A 19,630-nucleotide genomic window follows, 5' to 3' on the forward strand; every position below is an offset into this window, starting at 1 on the left:
CTTTCTTGTTCGTTGGATGGATCGATTTGATTCTGACGATACATGGATTCCCAAAGAGAGACTTCAGCGGCGTGAGTCAAATTCATTGGAGCTTTATAAGAGTCAGCAAAATCCTCATTCGCCTAGGTTATCTTGGTCAGCTCATATTTTTGAGGGTAATTTGCAATTGGCGTTGTCATCATTTGTGGAATTTCGATATTTGGTTCGTCAGAAAGATCGTCCCCCATGGCTTGAGTTGGAGTATTTTGGGTATCAAATCAATTGCAGCCTTCTGTGTTTTGTTCACTCGACAGGGTCGAATTTGTGGAGTTTCGATATTTGGTCATCAAGAAAGATCGTTCCCCATGGCATGATTTGGAGCCTTTAGCATCGGATTCACTGCAACATTTTGATTTATCCACTCGACGAGGTCGAGTTTTTCTCCCACCCCGAGAGAGTTAATGCAGACATCCATTTACTATTTATTTTCTATTTGGACTATTAGTTATATTCTATTTGCATTATTATTTATGTTTCTATTATTGGGCTTGTAAAGTGGGTTTGGCCCAAACCCTTCTCTTTAGAGTTTTTGTTTTGCTATTTACTTCTGTTTTGTCGCATATTTGAGGGAGTTGATGAATTAATGAAATGAATATGCTTGGTTTTAACGTTTTCCTTCCCCTTCCTCCCTAACTTCTCCTTCTCCGGGTTTCTCCCCCCTGCTGCCGTCTTCCTCTTCTCTTCTCCTTCTTGCTGAGATTCTGCAATTCTTCTTCTTTCCTGCTATTTTTATTCTCTGCTGGAATCCCTCTTTATCCAGCATCACTTCTCCATCAGTACCTCCCCCTCTTTCTCCTTGTAATCAGCCCCAAAACCACTCACTCATAAATATCATATTTAAGAACCTCACTACTAACTTACAGCCACCATTCATAACTTTCACATTTAAGAAACTCACTATATTTCAGAACTATATATCATGAGAACAACAGTTTCCATAATGTTTAATTGCTTATCTACGTCATTATAAATGATAAACATGTTAACAAACAAGAAACCCTTTAGCAATTAAACATTCAAATCATCAAATGATACAGATCATTATTCTTCCGCAAGCAGATTTGTGCATATTGCAGTCCATTCTTAATTTACAGCATCTTTTCCACCCAATTCTTCCAAGCTCCACAACCAAACAGGAAAAAGCAACTACTTTCTATCAAATTCACCCTCAAATAAGAAAAGTAAGAAACTGGCTCCTCGTCTATCAAAAGTTACATCTTGTCCCCTCCAAGATACCTTCACGTGTTAATCAGCATGGCTGACTCAGTTGCGCTCAAATATCTCTGGCTGGTATGAGAGTTGAAGTCTTTCATTTATGCCACAGTTCTTACTTTCATAGTGTTAGCCAAATATGTGCTGACAAGTGGAAAGTGTTTATGCAGTTTCACGGTTTCATTTTCATTAACTTACTTAGCACTATGAAATTCTCAATTGAGCGGCCAGGTCTGTCTAATAAATATTTGTTCCACGATTGTAGCTGCAGACAAGAACGTGTACATGCATCTAAACTACTTCCCATGTAATTTCCCAAGGGAACTCAACTTGAAGAATTCGGAAAACTTCTTTTAGAAAATACATGCAGCTCATTCTAAATGATGCATGACCATCATATAATACATGATTTGTGATATATGTGAACTTCCCTCTGATCCTCTTTCTTTCCTTTCAGTTGCATGCTTTATGGTGCAATATATTTAATGTTTTAGCACATAATGCAAATTAAAAAATAGCAATTTCTTCAACTGCCAATGGAAGAAGGGATAAATGGAAAGAGGGGTCGAAGGATGAAGATCTCAGTACTTGAGGAAGCAGCTGTCTAAGCAAATAGTTTAAGTTGATATACATTCATCAATCCAGCCAGTGATTTTCTTTTGTTCCTTTCCTCTTTTATATTTGAAAGAAAGTTCTGCTTGCAAGGTAACTAGAGGAAGATGGAGCTTAGCCTGAGGGGAACAAATAAAAAGTAAAGGGAGTGAAAATAGCAGCTCACAGAACAAAATGGAACAGTAATTTTATTTATTTTTTAAATACTTGGCCACTTTACTCTGCAAGTCTAGAATTACAATAAAGGTCCGTTTGATTGCAATGATGGAATTTGGATAGAAAAGAAAACAAATTCCAGGGAATTGAATTGCCTAGAATTTGTTTCACTGGAAATTGTCAATTAAATATGTTTAATTAGTATAATTTTCCACTGAAAAATGTTGAAATTTTGTATCTTTTGGTATTCATTTGGCTTTGTTTTTCATAGAAATTGTCAATTAAATGGATATAATTTGTAACAATGGTGGTTAGAATTTGTTTCCATTGTAAATAATAATAATAATAATAATAATAATAATAATAATAATAATAATAATAATAAAATAAAAGGAAACCTGGAAATTGATTTCCCACCAAAACCATGGGAAATCAATTTCCACAAATACATGGAAAATGGGTCACGTGAGTGAGGGGGAGGGAATTCATTTTGCAGGTAAAATTTTGCTATCAAACAACACAAAATGGGTGGAAGTTGAAATTTGAATTCCATTTTACATGGAAAATGGACCAATTAAAGAGGTCCTAAAAGATCAAAGCGCCGCTATTTTGTTCAGAATAGGAGGAAATTCAAATGTGTCATATTCTAAGCATCAAGGTGAACATATTCCAAGAGAAGGGGCAAAAGAATCAAAAAATATGCATATCGTGATTTGGAGGTGTAGGAACTGAGCAAAAAATTATTCCACTATTCTCATATTATAAATTACAGGAAAAAGGAAATTCCTGCAAGAATAGTATGTTCATCATTGGTGGATTGAAAGCAGATGAGCATGCAATAGGACATCCAGATAGATACATACCTCAGAATGAAGTCTCTCCATTGGCATCCATTCTCCAGGACCACAGAGATCAGAGAGCACAGTGGCAACTGATGATACAACATCCTTCTCCTCTAGCTGAAGGAGCTGTTGATTGTCAGCCTCCCTGTCAACACGGGATCTTCCCTCAACTTTCTTATCTGCAAGATATCCAGGGAAAATCATGTCAATGGCATATTGTATAAGATATTCTCAGGATTCCAGCAAACTTCTATGATTGCATATCATTCATTGCCTTACCCATTACTTAAAATTCGTTATCTAATACTACTCACATTTTTTTCCTGATAAAAATAAACTACTCAAATTTACCCTAAATAATCATTACAATTTAACTAGGTACTCAGAAAAGAAGCAATGTCCACATAGTGAATATAAATAGACCTGCTTCCATTACACTTAAAGGTAAATGCATGCCAGAACCCAATACTGATTGATTAACCAGAAAAAAATTTTAAATGCTAAGAATTAAATAAAATTGAGGGTATGGAAGGTAAGAAAAATGTGGACCAATTCAAACTGTTCCCCCAGGATGCACTTTTGCCCATCTAAACCATTTATTTAATTAGGTTGACGAGATATATTGATCAGCTTCAAATTTCCAAACAACCGGGACGAAGCTTTAGATTGTGATTGTGAAGATGGCCAATATATGTCATCATATCGTGTATAAATGGTCAGTGCTGCTAACTCTTTGTCAAGGAAATGCAAAATTTCAAATAGAAGTGATGTTTCTACATAACAGTCAATTCGAGATGGTTGAGGAACTTGGATTTTATCATGTGCTTCAGAAGTGGGGGCATCTAGTGGAACTACGACAGGATCGAGCAGCCTATCTGTCAACTAAACTCAAGAAGGCTCGGGAATAAGCCCCCGTTTGGCCCCCATTTTGTAGAAATGAAAATGGGTGGAATAGTGTTTTTTTTTTTTTGGGGGGAAAAATGAGTGGTTGAAAAAGAAGAAAATTTTTTCGATTTACGTGTAATATTATTTTACGGAATATTGTGTGGTTGAAAATAGGAGAGGGAAAAATGAAATTTAATGAAATGGAAATTAATGGGAGCCAAACGGGGGCTAAATCGTAATTGGCATTTTTTCAGGGTTCCTATGCTTCTGCATCAGAGAGATAGACAGTAATCCTTGGAAGGAAGTTTGAAGACCATACTTCTGGTAAGAGCAACATTTCTCAGTTGTGTGAAGCCACAAAAGATGCCATCCAAAAGTTACATCCGCTCTGATAAATATGCTTTGAATAACATATTCAAATCAAAATGCAAAGAGCAGAGCTAAAGAACATTTTTGAGGACTGGCAAAAAAAAAAAAAAAAAAAAAAAGCTGCCAGAGCTTAGTAAATGTACACTACAATAATACAAATAGTATTGCTAATTTCACCTCCACTTCCTATCTGCATATTCTCACTGCTTTTACTTTTCATCGTCCAGTTGAAATTCATATGGTCTTACATATCCACTATCTATCATTGCAAATTCAGTGGTTGTGTCTCTTCAACGATTCATAGGAGCATACTCATTAAGCCTTCAATCCTACTTAAGGCAAGTTCTACAAGGTTTTGCTTAAAACAACAATGTACGTGAAGCACAACGCTTTCCGGACACATAACTCTAGTGAAACCCTACTCTCCAAGACTCCAAGTGATCTGCCAAACTCCCGGTTACCAACAGACAGTGGTAGAATGCAAGGAAATTATCCATTAGTCCAATGTGAATATTAAAACATCGAAGATCAATCCGCAACCTGCAAAACAGTTACACATACTAGAGAGAGCAGTGAAAGTGCCCATAAGAGGCTGCTTAGTTTACTTGGTGGTAAAATGGACAAACCCTGAAGTTCAAATACTGACACTATTATGACATGAACATCATACACCACAAAAACAAATGTTATCAGAATCTACTAAAATTTAGCAATAAACAATCCTATCAACGATTTAAACAACATGCAAGAGGAATAAAACAAAGATTACTTGCAACACCTAAGCAGGTATTGAACTCTGAGGAGAATAAATTTATCTCTCCTTTAAATACAGAAGCTATGAACTAGCTACACATGTAAAAGTAGATGATGAAATCATAAATTCAGCAATAAACAACCGATAAATGATTTAAACCTCAAGCAAGAGTGGATAAAAACAAAGATTACATGCAAAATCTAAGCTCTTATTGAAATCCGAGGAGATCAAATTTCTTTATCCTTTAAATACAGAAGCTATGAACTAGCTAAACATGATTAGAAAGCATGAAAACATAATCTATCTATTATAAATTTAATGTCCGTTATTGATCACAAAATATATCAATGCACAACCAAAATCAGAATTTCAACTACCCCAAGATACAAATCAGAACAAGCAATAAAATTAATCCAGTAGAACAGATAGAGAGCAGAATAACTCACCCAATTGCCCCGAGAGCCCTGCCTTGCCACCAGAACCTGACCCACCCAAACCATACCCATAACCAACAGTGGAACCATCCACACCATCCACTCTCCTCATCCGCTTACCCCCTGTGAAACCATCCTCCTCACCACCATTGCCCTCCTCATTATACTCCTCCTGATAATACTCCCTCCCTCTCCCCTTCTTACCATATTCCACCCCTCCCGACCCTGGGGGCTGTGGCCGCGAATGATGCTGATTCTGACCATGATACTGAAGTCCAGAACCCATCTGATAGTTATTGACATGATGCCTCGGCCCAATAGGTCCTCCCAGGATACTCCGTACCGGCAATAAAAAATAAAACTCCTTATCCCCAATTTGGAGTAGGTCCTGTGAATCGAGCTTCACAGGGGGATTCCCGGGAAGATGAAGCACGCCCTCGACGAAGCAGCCGTTCTTTCCAAGCACCTCAAGAGCAAAGCGCCGGCGTTGGAAGTCGTAAAAGATGCGCGCGTGGTGGCGGCTGATGTTCATGCCACCTCCGAGGGAGGACAGATCAACATCCACTGAAGATTTCTTGGAATTGCGCCCTAAAATTATTGAATAAGTCTGCATATAGTACTCGAAATCTTCCCCCTGCAGCTTAGCGAACCCTGCCTCCACATCGCTGCTTCCCATTTTTGTTTCAGTAATTTGGGTGAAGAATCAATCGAACTAGGAGGATATTTGTAATTACACAAGGGCACGAGTTTGGAAGAATGGTGTTTGGTAAGGGGGATATAAGTATCCTAATTCCAAATGCCAGTTATTCAGTATGGGTGTCTTTGATCAGCATAAAAAATGTTACATACAAAAGAAAATGTCTTTTTTTTTTTCTTTTTTTTTTTTTTAAAACAAGAATCTACATCTCCTGAAGAAAATTTATCCTCAAAAATGATAAAAACTAAGCATATCTTTAAAGAAAAATAATTTTCATGAAAAAAATGACAATCGAAATGTTCCAAAATCTGAAATTTGGACAAGCCATTCTTCATGGAAAATTCCCAGTCTAATCCAACCTAAGAGACTAAGCCACGATTTTAACTCCATTCTTGATTTATTATTATTTTTTTTTTCTGAAACTCATTTTCATGGCGGACAATGACATCTCAAAATTCCTTTATAATGTTTCTTGACCTCTATTTGGTTTCGATGAAAAGTAGATTTTAATAAAAATTAGTTAAATGAATCCTAAAAATAGGACCAAACAAGAACTTAAAATTTTTGGCAAACTGTCAATTCTTGACAACTTTTTGATATGTTTGAATCCCCGTTTGTTTCTCATTATTTACTCATTAAAATAATAAATATGACCGTTATACATCACATCAAGTCACTAAATTTGAAAATCTATCTTTTGTGCGAAATCCATAACGACTATATTTTTCATTCGTGTCTCAAACGGGGCCTGAATATTCTTTTACAAGTACTTTTATCAATTTTTGACTACTACTGCATCTTTTTGAGTTCTTACGTTAACTTGTCATGCAAGATGATCTCGAAATATTTTCCTTACGTTTCTTAATAATATCATCTCAGAGAAACTAGAACCATTGAGACGAGACAGCACGAACTCAAACAGAAGAAACTCAATTGATTCAAGAATCAGTTCCATTAGAAGTATAATTTTTTCTACCCCAACTACATAGCGCTTCTACACTGCACAAACATTGAACTAGTTATGCAAAAAATCAGGACAAAGTTGTCTTAATAGAATCCAAAGTTCATCATCTCAAGAATTGCTCTGTTAAGGAAATACTTTCACTACGGATCTCTAATAACCACTATTATAGATCTGTTGTTCAATTCGAACCAAAATCAACCCCTCTTGTCTTCAGGAAATCTTTGGCTTGAATAATATCCTGCAAGACGAAACTAACAGGTATGAATATCCAAAGAGCACACCAAACAAAGTCGGTTATTTTTAAACTGATGGCTTTTGTCAAGTCTGCCCACCCTGAGCCCTGACTTTTATAAGATTACAAGATCGAGGCAGTTAATAAAAGCAAATACACTATTTCAACAAGTGTAGTAGAAAAACTTGGGTGTGTTTGAGCCACTTCAATTTTGAAAAACGTATTATGGAATAGAAGATTGATGGAGAGTGGGTGGCTTAAAAAGAAGAAAAAATTTTTGGTTTGTGTGTAATATTATTTTAATGGAGAATATGTGGTTGAAAATAAGTACTATAATATTAAAATGAAAGGCTGTGAAGATACCTTTTGTAACAGAACTGCTTCCTGTGGACAACAAGGGAATTGCATCAGACCAATCCCAACCATTGACAAACCATAACATCCGAGTGATACAATGAAGTAGAGAGGCAGCTGGCAGGAAGAAAACAAGTAGACAAAAGTCTATGTTAAGTGCAAAAATGAAGAATAGGATATACCAGTAGAAAATATTCAGACAAGTAGGAAGCTCACCAACCAAGCATAGCTCTCTGGAACTACCGATGTCAGCAACAGGCTAATCCAGACGGCTGATAAAGCCACCAGCAATGCCATAATCTTCACAATATGTTTCATTGGATCTGCCACCAGTGGAACCTTTTTTTTTTCTTTTAACTTCAAAGTTCATTTCTCAGGCATACAAAATATTACGATATAATTAATCCAAGGTTGGGTTTGTCAAGCTCAAGAAAAATATCAAACGAAGAGAACAAGCCCACACCTCTGATGGAGAACTTAAGTGATGCAACTATTACACTACAAATAAAAATGTTAATGATTGACGAATAAGGATTTCTCCCAAGTCATTCAACTGTTCATACTCCTTTTTAAGATACACCAAATCCATTTACTAATGAATAAGTTAATCCATCATGTTGCCCCTAATATGACCCAAGAAAAGCTAACTTCCAAAAGAAGCATCTGTATGTAGAAAAACTCAAAACGAATCAAATACGCAATACAAATTGTGAATCTGAGCTCAGGACCTGAGACCTATTGAACAGCAAAAGCCAACTACCATATAGAAAAAAGCAGACAAATAGAAGAAAGGATGCAATTAGAGTACTCATGAAGTGAATGAGCTCTTCCATTAAAAAATCTCATGGCATTTAGTTTCTGAATATCTGAGGGATAGACACAAAGATAAGGAAGTAAATCAAGTAACATTTCAGTTATTGATTGAAAGAAAAGGATAAGCAGATAACTGCGTAATCTAAGTTTAGAGAAGGAAAAGCAAGGAAAAATAATATATTGTCATCACATGGGTTGTAAGGATAACATAACTCAAAGCCCTTTTGACGCATGTCAATCATCACAAGGCACAACTTAAGTTCACTGAAACACGAGCTCAAAATGTAATTACAGCACAATAGTTTAACATGAAAAATAATCAGTACCATGCACTTGGTACAATTAAAATAAAAGAAAGGGAAAATTCAAAATTCGCCAAAAAGAAGAATGAAACAGGAAAAAAGAGGTAACATTTCAACTACAACACCAGAACATCATATAACACAACTCAAATTCACTGGAACATCGAATCTTGATTGTAAGTTTAGAGCTATAATGTATGCATAGCATAAATAGGACACAAGGAAAAACACTAGCACTGCATAAGTTTAAAGCTTAAGATAAAAGGAAACAAGAAGATCTAATAATGGGAAAGGGGAAATAGAAGAGAACAAATTAGAACATAGGCCATCAGATGGGATATATCACCAATCAATTTCACAGTCCCATTTTAAATTTAAAAATATAATGGAACTCAAAGCCCTTGCGCAATATCCTGAACATCATATGGCGCAGCTTAATATCACTAGAATGCCGAGACTCTAAACACAAATTATGGCACAAAAAGGGCCAGATCAAAACAAATAAATCATGAGAAAAAAGCCCTTCACCTGGAAATTCATTTATGAGAACATGGAACTGATTAAGCCCCAGTTTGGCCCCCATTCTCCTTCTCATTCTTTTTCTCTCTCTTATTTTCAACTACACAATTTTTCATAAAATAATATTACACGCAAATCAAAAACTTTTCATTCTTTTTCAACATACATTTTTCAAAAAAAAACTATTCCAACCATTAAAATTTGGAAAAAAATGGGGGCCAAACAGGGGCTAAGGTTTGATGGAGGATTAAAAACATGTCCTTGTATGAAGGTTGTATGACTGATAGATAATGCCTTCTGTTATTGAGAGGAAAAATGGTTTTCAATAGAAATACAAAAGGTCCAGTTAAGTTTTTTAGCTAACTTGGACAAGCTATGTACAGTGCATTTAATCAATTTTACCAAGAAAATCAATTTTAAGATAAGAAGAAATAGAAAAATAATATGTTATTCAACAAAAACACCAACACCACCTCAGCGAATGCATTATACAACTACAGATGGCACAAAATTTATACTTACCCTGATTAGATACTGATTACAAACGGCACGGTTTCAAATTTTCAAATCAAAATGTTGCGATCACAATGCATAAATACAGTAACATATAGCTAGCACAACCGGAAAGTGAGACAAGCAAGAAAGGAAAATAATTCCCCACCCAATTACTAACAGTAGTAATAAATAATTATATAAGAGATCATCATCGCACTCTAGTATTACCAAAGTTTTGCCATTTCTTGATGGAAATTAAAAGGGGGAAAGGGAAAAGATTACCATAAATATTTTCATATCCGCAGATATAAACGATTCTAATAAGAATAAAAATACCAAAGAGATGAGTCACACATATTTTCAAGTTAACCAAGAACACAAATTGAAAATAAAATTATAACCTTCTTTTCTAGAAATTTACACCAATATCATCAGTAGTCGCCATTTTTTTTTCGCGTCTATCAAAGCCGTCTCGGATCTGGGTTCCTCAAATTGGATTCAAACGAGAAGAAAAATATGGAATTTCAGCAAGTAGACTGGGAAATGTAGTAACACTAGCAGTACAATAGGATTGTGAATGTTTACAAACGTAGAACTAGGTTTAGGGTTTTGAGGTAGTAAATCAGCCGACTTTTAAAAGAAATAGGATAGTGCGATTTTATCTAACTTCCCTTAAAAGGTCAACAAATTGCCACTATTCATGGAACAGTTAAAGTGTGTTTGATTAGCATGAAAAATATTACCTAAAAAAGAAAATATTTTTCATCTTTTATGGAAAATAAAAACCACCTATACTCAAGGAAAATATTTTTCTTAAAAACAAGGAAAATTAGGCATATTTTCAAAAATTAAAAAATATTTTTCATGGAAAAAAATAGCAATCAAACACTCCAAGTAGCAATTTGGGTGGAAAATTGATATTTTTCATGAAAAATAAATGTAGTGTATTTGACTGAAAATGAAAATATCACCTAGAAAAAAAATATTTTCCATCTTTTGTGGAAAATAAAAACCACCTCTACTCAAAGAAAATATTTTCCTTAAAAACAAGAAAAATTAGGCATATTTTCAAAAGTTGAAAAATATTTTCCATGAAAAAAAATAGCAATCAAACACTACAAATAGATATTTAGGTGGAAAACTGATATTTTCCATGGAAAATAAATGTAATCAAACACACCCTAAATAAATCTCAATTTAGTGTACAAGAGAGAAAAAAATAACATAATTTTTATCTATATATTTTTACTATTTTTTATTGTTGAAGTTCTTTTTTTCTTTCTTTCTTTCTCTTCTTTAGCTCACGTGCATTCCAATTTTTGCTCCTTATTTTCGGCGACCATACTAGGCAACCATACTCCTTATTTTCAGGTACAACAATTTCTATTGATTGATTTACTCAAGACAGTTAAAGAGGTGCATGAATTTAAATATTTCTTCCTATTCCTCTTTTCTCTAGAAAAAAATTGCTAGCTGTAACGGTTAATAATGTTTTCTTCGTATTTTTTTATGTAATTGATTTAGATTTTGTTCCAAATTGTATAAAAAATGTATATTTTCCTTTCGACCATTGATTGATTTACTCAAGGCAATTGAAGAGGTATATGAATTTAAATATCTCTTTCTACTCCCCTTTCCTCTTGAAAAAATTTGCTGGTTGTAATGGTTAATAATGTTTTCTTCGTATTTTTTTATGGAATTGATTTAGATTTTGTTCCAAGTTGTATAAAAAATGCATTTTTTCCTTTCCATCATAGTGAGTTTGTTGCAAAGTTAAATGAATTATATTTCTCTGTTTAGCAGAGAGGTAGTTTTCGCCTTTGGTAAGTAAATATAGATTTTTGCTAAATGAATGTTGGTTTTATTTGACCGTGTGGTTCTACGTCTGCAAGATTTTTTTAGAGAGGTATTATCATTCCATTTTAATCTTTGCCGGAAGATTAAGGATTTTATCTTGTTTTAGGAGGCAAGACAAGAATTATGGCAAAAGATACTCTAATGGATCATTTGAGTTAGAAAAAGATCTATGTCTTCAGTCATTCAAGTTGGTGAGTTTAATGATGTTTGATTTTTTAATTTTCATTTCTGTTGTTGAAAGGTAAATAGCGTACATTTCTTGTTTGTGATTATATGTCAAAATTCCTTGATTTATAGTGGTGAAATATCCTTAGAACATAAACTACACACGCACGCGATTTCAGTTGTAAAACCACAAATTTAAAACCAACCTACCGGTAAACAATTCAATTTCGACTTGTTTTAGCTCATTGATGTTATCTCGGTGGTTAGTCAAATAAGTAGCTTAGTTAAATACCCTGGTAAAAAAATATGCTAAAACAATTATCAGTTGTGTGTGGACGTGTTTCTTGTTTAAGCTGTATAATTAATTATTTTGTAGAAAGTATTGCGTGATCTTAGTTGGGTAAATTAACGTTAATTTGATAAATTCATTTTTTTGGAATACCGAGAAATTATTGCTTTAGTGTGATCTTTGATGTTAATTTGGTGAATTCATTTTTGTTGAAATATTGAATATTTAGTTTTGCTAATTTTATTGTGGATGCTTAAAATAAATTGCTCCGCACTTCGTGGGAGCAAAGTGCGGAGTTGTTCTGCACTTTTGTCACTCAGCACAGTGCGAAGTTGTTCTACATTGTACGGAGAGATCAAATAATCTCTCCGAATTGTGCGAAGAGATCAACTCTCTTTGCACAGTGCGAATAGTTTTTCCAAACTCTCCGAAGTGTTTACTCCAAACTCTTTAAAGAGTTTGGATAGCTTTTCAGAGAAACTCTCTAGAAAATTTGGATAGCTCTTCAGAGAAAATTTCCAGAGAGTTTGGAGAAACTTTTTTTTTTTTGTTTATTCTTCATTTTTTCTCTGTTTGGTTTTTTATTTTTTCATATTACCATATTTTTTCATCAATGTCGAGTTATTTTCAAACTCTCCGGAGCTAGATTTTTTTTCCACGTTTCTCTTTCTTTTTATTCTCTTTGATTTTCTTAAATTTAAGCTATTTTATTTTTTTTTGTTGCCCTTCAATATATAATATATATATATATATATATATATATATATATATATATATACATTCTTTCATAAGAAACAAATAAGAAAATAGCTTTAAAAAAAAGAAAAAATCTCTCCATACTGTGCAGAGAAATCAATTGATCTCTTCGAACTGTGAGGAGAGTTTAGAGAGAAACTCTCTAAAGAGTTTGGAGGTGTTTCTCCAAAGTCTCTGGAGTAACTCTCCAAACTCTCCGCTCTTGATTTTTTTTTTTCGTTTTATCTATTTGGTTTTTATTTTTTTAAAATTATCGTAGTTTTTCACCAATGTTGAGGTATCTCCAAACTCTTCAGATGTTTCACACGCGCTGAGCTACGATTTTTCCCCATTTCTCTTTCTTTTTTATTCTCTTTGGTGTTCTTAAATTCAAACTATTTGATTTTTGATTTTTTTTAGTTTACATAAGAAACAAACAAGAAAATAGTTTGACAAAAAAAATATATATATATATTTTTTAGGGAAAATTTCATAAATGAGAGATTAATTATGCTACATTTCAAAAACAAGAAAACAATTTTCAAATTTCAAAAACCAGATATTTATTAAAATATAATTTATAATTTAATTAATTAATTAATTAATTTAGTAATTAAATATATTTAGGTCACAGATTTATATAATTTGGTCACAAATTAACGATTTAATTTGTTACTTATTTTTTGGTCACAAATCAGAATTTTTATGTCACAAATTATTTTACGATTACAATTCAAAAATTTTATAGGTCACAGTTTGTTCATCGGTCACAAATCAAAAAAAATTTAAGTTTAGATTTATTTATTGGTCACAAATTATAAATATTACAAGTCACAACTTATTATACAGTCACAAATTATCAAATTATCGGTAACAGATTAACAATTTTTTAGGTCATACATTATTTTTCGGTCACAATTTATCTTTTTCATTGGTCACGTATTATTTATTGATCACGGATTAACCAATTTAATGGTCACAATCAACCAAATAATTTGTGACCACCAGCAACACTTATGATTCACAATTTTTAGGTAACGTATCCAATTGTGAGTTACAGACACAATTTTCAGGTCACGTATCCAATTGAGAGTCACGATCATAGTCACAATTTTCATCGCCACCACGGTGATGGCCACATACCACCACCACAGTTGGAAGTCACAATCACGGTCCACAACCACCACAACCGCCCCAAATTATCGCCGCCACGCACCATGGTTACAAGCATCCAATCCCATCTCATCCCATCCACGACCATCACCTCGACCATCTCTATCACCATTACCGCCGCCACCACAATAGAGCCTTCGCCAACAGAGCCACCACCACCTCAAGACGACCTATCAACACCACAGCACACCAACAAACCCACCACTACAACAGAGCACCTTCGCCACATCAACCACCACCACCTTACGACAAAACCGATCAAACCCAACAGATCAACAGATTAACCACCACAACAGAGCAACGCCGTCACTGGAGCAGCCACCACTAAACAGAGCCACCAACAACACAACAGAGCCGTCGCCACCACCACCAAATCTAAGATGTCGCAAAAAACTATCACAACCACCACTACCACCACCCGTTTTGACGAATCCGATAGCTCAGATTCGCCACCACCACGCAACCACCACACCACATCCACCACCAAACACCATCCACAAAAAAATCGCAAAATCACTAGGGGATGAGCACAGCACCGTCCGCAATTGCTGCAGCAACACCGAATACAACAGCGCTGTCGTCGTCTCGACATCCACCACCAAACACCATCCACAAAAAAATCGCAAAATCACAAGGGGATGAGCACAGCGCCGCCCGCAATTGCTGCAGCAACGTCGAATATGACAGCGCTATCGTCGCCCCGGTGTGGATGTTGCTTCTATGACTTCTCACGGTGCTGCTGCTGTGACTTTCGATGGTGGGTTTCTCACATTGCTTCTCACGACGGCAGTAGACAGAGAGAATGAATACTCGAATAGGGGAAAATGAAATATGATTTAGGGTAGGGTTTGGGTTGGAATGGGGTTGTGGTGGAGACGTGGAGTTGTAATACAATTTTTTTTTTTATAAAATTATTATTATTATTATTATTTAAAAATTATATTATCATCTGATTTTTGTATAAATAAACTTAGCATATGATTTAAGAAATGAGATCTTTAAAGGTAGGGTTTTATGTAATATCCACTTCTTTTTTTTAAGCATCCACAATAAAATTAGCAAAACTAAATGTTCGGTATTCCAACAAAAATGAATTTACCAAAGTTACGTCAATTTACCAACTAAAATCAGGCAATACATTCTAGGAAAATAATTAATTATACAGCTTAAACAAGGAACATGTCCACACAACGGATAATTGTTTTGGCATATTTTTTTCACTAGGGTATTTAACTATGCTACTTATTTGACTAACCATTGAGATAACATCAATAAGCTAAAACAAGTCGAAGTCGAATTGTTTACCAGTAGGTTGGTTTTAAATTTGTGGTTTTACAACTGAAAACGCGTGCGTGCGTGCGTAGTTTATGTTCTGAGAATATTTCACCACTAAAAATCAGGGAATTTTAACATATAATCACAAACAATAAATGTACGCTATTTACCTTTTAACAACAACAAAAAAAAAAAAAAAATCAAACATCATTAAAAATTCAAAATCAGAACTCACCAACTTGAATGACTGAAGGCATGGGTCTTCTTCCAACCTAAGTGATCCATTAGAGCATCTTTTACTATAATTCTTGTCTTGCCTCTTAAAACAAAATAAAATTCTTAATCTTTCGGCAAGGATTAAAATGGAATGATAATACCCTTCTAAAAAAATCTTGCAAATGTAGAACCACACAGTCAAATGGAACCAATTCAATTCATAGCAAAAAATCTATATTTATTTACCAAAGGAGAAAACTATCTCTCTGCAAAACAAAGAAATATAATTCATTCAACTTTGCAACAAACTCACTCTAGTATAAAGGAAAATGTGTAGTTTTATACAATTTGGAACAAAATCTAAATCAATTCCATAAAAAAATACGAATAAAACACTACTAACCATTACAACCAGCAAATTTTTTTTTCCGAAAAGAAAGGGGAGTAGAAAGAGATATTTAAATTCATACACCTCTTCAACTGCCTTGAGTAAATCAATCAATGGTCGAAAATAAAATATGCATTTTTTATACAATTTGGAACAAAATCTATATCAATTGATCTCTCCGCACAGTGCAGAGAGGTTTTTTTTTTTTTTTTTGTTAAGCTATTTTCTTATTTGTTTCTTATGTAGGAATGTATACATATATATTATATATCAAAGTAAACTAAAAAATTAAAAAATCATGTTTATTATAACATTTTAAATCATGTTTAGTGTGGGAAACTGATTGCAAACTCATTAGAGCAGATGATTAGGAGTCTTGCAAAGTGAATTGGTTTTGTTTCTGTTAGTTAAATACCAATTTAAAATGCAATATGTGTGGAGTTATTTACAAATTGGCTCATAATTAGTTTCTGTGTTTACTTTGTATTATCTCTTTCTTGTTGAAGTAGGTCTCATGATTTTGATCACAGTTATCAGCAATGTTGAAAGGTTAAGATTTCATCTTGATAGATGAAAGGTGGCCCTCTGATTACCATAGCAAGTAGCTATTGAGATGCGATTCTACTCTTACGGTGACTTTTTTTATTGGGTTTATGTTGATGCCATGGGTTCTTCGATTGGTTATGTTATAGCATGTTGTTTCCGTTAGACGTGATGCTTATTTTCTTCTGTCAATGATGCTTATATCTGGTTAGGAAGCTATTGCTCGTCTTGAAGAATTTAAGAAGTCTATCAAAGCAAATATGGTGCTACGTCAGAGTAATCTCAGCACCAAGTGGCAAATGAAGCGACAAGTTGTTGATTTGCTTGTATCAATAGTTCAAGTACGTACTGCTCATATAGAAGTAATGTTTTTGTTCTCGTCATAATAGTGATTTTTTTTGTGCAAATGGCTATTTAATTGCAGTTGTTATAGTGGTATTTGGACATCCCTTACAAGTTGTTCTCAATTGGCAATCCCCATGACTTTTAGATAATTGTTGAGAAGAACTGTGAGAGAGAGGATGCGCGGAAAAAAGAGATAAAAAAAATATAATAATAACTTTAAATAGATGAAGAAGAAATTAATAAATTAATTATTAAACATGATTGACATAGAAGGTGAGCACAAATAAAGACAAATCTTTTTTAAATTTATTTGTTCTTCAATAAGGTAGCAACTGCATTTAATTTCACTTACAATCAGTTTAGTTATAAAGTTCACATTTATATATTAATTAAATAAATCAATTAATCAAAATATGTAATGATAGAGAACAACTAATTTATGTAAGTAAATCAGTTATTACAAGAACAATTTATAGAAGAATTAATAGTTAGGTAAAGCTAACAATAGATGATAACTAATTTATCATTAATTAAATAAAATATTAGAAGAAGCATTTGTACAACAATTCAGAATCACCTAAAGCTAACAATGTGTAATTTGATTTTATACGGTATTTGGATTTTAGAAGAAAAATACTTATTAAAAGAACCAAAAACATTTAATTCACAATTGAAAATCAACTCTTCAATATAGACATGAATTGAAATTGCAAATTAAACTTACACATAAGTAAAATATAAGGTATGCAAAATAGTAACAATGATAGAATATACTTGAATAATAAATATGTTATCTTCAATATCTTTTTTATAACTAAATTGTCTGAGGAATATTGCAATAATCATTATAATTTGTATCATGTGAATTTTTAGGTTGCATCTATTGAAATATCAAAGGAACTTATATTCATTCTATTATTAGTCATTTATTTGAAGGAAGATACTGTATTTGCATTACCTATAATAATCATGAAAAATATGATTCCACAATGATGCGGGGAAAAAAAAGACAAAGAAATAAAAAGAATTTGTTTAGCACATTCAGGTTCAAATATAAAAAGATGAATTATCGATTCCGTAACGAAAGTTGAATACTTGCTTCCATCCCTCAATCTACTTCTTTTTTTGCAATTGAAAGCAGCTTAAGTAACAATAGAATTTGGGAACGACTAAACAAACAAGTTGGCATAAGAAACATACAAGAAATGAGCTGCAGATAAGCTCCTAAAACATGTACAGCTTAAGATAAAAGAAAATCATTACATCATTTCTTATATTTAGTTAAGAAAACTAACCAAAAATGGATAATCTTAAACGAGTTTTAGAAAATCTACAATTTTTACGTTAATAAAAGAACAATAAACACAAAATTCGTGCAACGCATGTGACAACGACTAGTATTTTATAATGGAGGCAGTCCATAGTATTTTATAATGGAGGCAGTCCATAAGTCGCACCACTGTGTTTTTTCCCGGACAGAAACGCGACTTTAAGTGAAAAAGGTACGAATGCGTCTGTTCGCCCCGACCCGGACTTGTGCCGATAAATGCCCTTTTTTCTGAGGAATTAGTGGCTGTTGGCCGGTTGACCCGGCCAATTTTTCAAACTGGCCTTTGACCAACGAAAAAAAAGGCAAAATTATAAAAAACCGTGAAAACCAAAAAAAAAAGAAGAGATTCCCAATTTTACCCTCACTTGAAAACGAAGCAAAGCCGAAGGAGACGGGAAAATACTGTAGCACAGTCGACCCAGACACCGACAAATAAGGAAAAACAGGATACCCACTTGGCCAAAATCCCTCTGAAGAAGGTAAGAAATTTATACAAAAAAAAACCATGTTTATATTTTTATTTTTGGAAAAAAGTATGATTTTCTACATATTTCTTGAGAAATTCATGTGTAAATGTGGAATTTTGGCAACATATTACTTGGGAAGGAGTGGAGATCGCCGGAAATGGAGTTTTCCGACGATCGGACATCAAAAATGCCGTAAAAGGCGACTGGGCGCCGTCTGGGCGCGCCCAGTCGCCCCCGACGCCCAGACAACTGGGCAACCCAGTTGACTGGGCCATCTGGGCACAATAGTGCCTAGGCCCAACTGAGCGCCCAGTCAACTGGGTCAACTGGGCCGGGTCTGGCCCAGTTGACCCAGTTGACTAGGCCTTTTTTTAAATTTTTTTTTCTGGCCCAGTTGACTGGGCCGTTTTAAATTTTTTTTTCCGGTTATTATTGAAGTTAATTAAATAATTATTAATGGCTTATTGTGTGATATGTAATTATTTATTTGAATTGGTTAATTTGAATGTATTATGTATTTAAAATTATTAGTAAATATAAGATGTAAATGTTATATTATTTATCGAAATATTTATTAGTTGCTAATTTAGATTAATTAATTATTTTATATTAAGTAATAGTAAAAAAATTAAAAGAAATAATACCCCAGACGGCCCAGTTATCTGGGCCGTCTGGGCGTCTGCCCAGTCAACTGGGTTGCCCAGTTAACTGGGCAGAGCCCAACTGGGCGCCCATTCAACTGGGTCAACTGGGCGGGTCTGGCCCAGTTGACCCAGTTGACTGGGCCTTTTTTTAATTTTTTTTTTCTGGCCCAGTTGACTGGGCCGTTTTATTTTATTTTTTTTTTCCGGTTATTACTGAAGTTAATTAAATAATTATTAATGGCTTATTGTGTGATATGTAATTATTTATTTGAATTGGTTAATTTGAATGTTTATTATGTATTTAAAATTATTAGTAAATATAAGATGTAAATGTTATATTATTTATCGAAATATTTATTAGTTGCTAATTTAGATTAATTAATTATTTTATATTAAGTAATAGTAAAAAAATTAAAAGAAATAATATAATATTAAATAATGAATATATCTAAAGAATTGAAAAAAATATTTAAACATTTGTAAAATAATAAAAATAAGCAATTAAATTTGAAAAGTAAATTAGC

The 19,630-nt window shown here is 33.7% G+C and overlaps 3 protein-coding genes across 5 annotated transcripts in view; 1 reads left to right on the plus strand and 2 right to left on the minus strand.

Moving 5' to 3' along the window:
* Positions 1–6,017, minus strand: part of LOC111393411 (FHA domain-containing protein FHA2-like) — a 10,840-nt gene extending 4,823 nt beyond the window's left edge. The window contains exons 1-3 of one of the 2 annotated variants that reach the window (XM_023018934.1): positions 5,316–6,017; positions 2,883–3,040; positions 11–1,982 (exon numbers count right to left, since the gene is read on the minus strand). In XM_023018934.1, coding sequence (XP_022874702.1) covers positions 1,869–1,982; positions 2,883–3,040; positions 5,316–5,979 — 936 coding nt within the window. In that variant the 5' untranslated portion in view covers positions 5,980–6,017 and the 3' untranslated portion in view covers positions 11–1,868. Of the gene's footprint in view, positions 1–10; positions 1,983–2,882; positions 3,041–5,315 lie in introns of those variants that run through there. The other variant, XM_023018933.1, reaches the window with a different exon arrangement.
* Positions 6,018–6,911: 894 nt separating this feature from the next.
* LOC111393413 (dolichol-phosphate mannose synthase subunit 3-like) lies at positions 6,912–10,317 on the minus strand. 2 transcript variants are annotated; one of them, XM_023018939.1, is made up of 4 exons: positions 10,081–10,317; positions 7,767–7,873; positions 7,560–7,667; positions 6,912–7,202 (listed from the first exon to the last, which is right to left on the minus strand). In XM_023018939.1, exons 2-4 carry the CDS (start codon positions 7,866–7,868, stop codon positions 7,143–7,145), a joined length of 270 nt encoding a protein of 89 aa, XP_022874707.1. In that variant the 5' UTR covers positions 7,869–7,873; positions 10,081–10,317; the 3' UTR covers positions 6,912–7,142. The 2 variants fall into 2 exon arrangements, with proteins under 2 accessions (XP_022874707.1, XP_022874706.1); XM_023018938.1 differs by having other exon boundaries at positions 7,767–7,889.
* Positions 10,318–18,918: 8,601 nt separating this feature from the next.
* The window catches only part of LOC111392861, a 1,871-nt gene continuing 1,159 nt past the window's right edge, over positions 18,919–19,630 (plus strand). Inside the window, exons 1-2 of the mRNA XM_023018261.1 lie at positions 18,919–18,937; positions 19,150–19,237. Of these exons, the coding sequence (XP_022874029.1) occupies positions 18,919–18,937; positions 19,150–19,237 (107 nt within the window). The remainder of the gene's footprint in view (positions 18,938–19,149; positions 19,238–19,630) is intronic.

Source organism: Olea europaea, chromosome 4, assembly GCF_002742605.1.
Source record: "Olea europaea var. sylvestris chromosome 4, O_europaea_v1, whole genome shotgun sequence".
Classification (NCBI taxonomy): Eukaryota; Viridiplantae; Streptophyta; class Magnoliopsida; order Lamiales; family Oleaceae; genus Olea; species Olea europaea.

Excerpts from the sequence above, each read along its gene's own strand:
- LOC111393413 (XM_023018939.1), bottom strand. The coding sequence starts at position 7,868 with ATGAAACATATTGTGAAGATTATGGCATTGCTGGTGGCTTTATCAGCC. Across the intron at positions 7,668-7,766 it reads CAGAGAGCTATGCTTGGTTG|CTGCCTCTCTACTTCATTGT; the intron begins GTGAGCTTCCTA and ends TCTTCCTGCCAG. Across the intron at positions 7,203-7,559 it reads AAGCAGTTCTGTTACAAAAG|GATATTATTCAAGCCAAAGA; the intron begins GTATCTTCACAG and ends TTCGTCTTGCAG.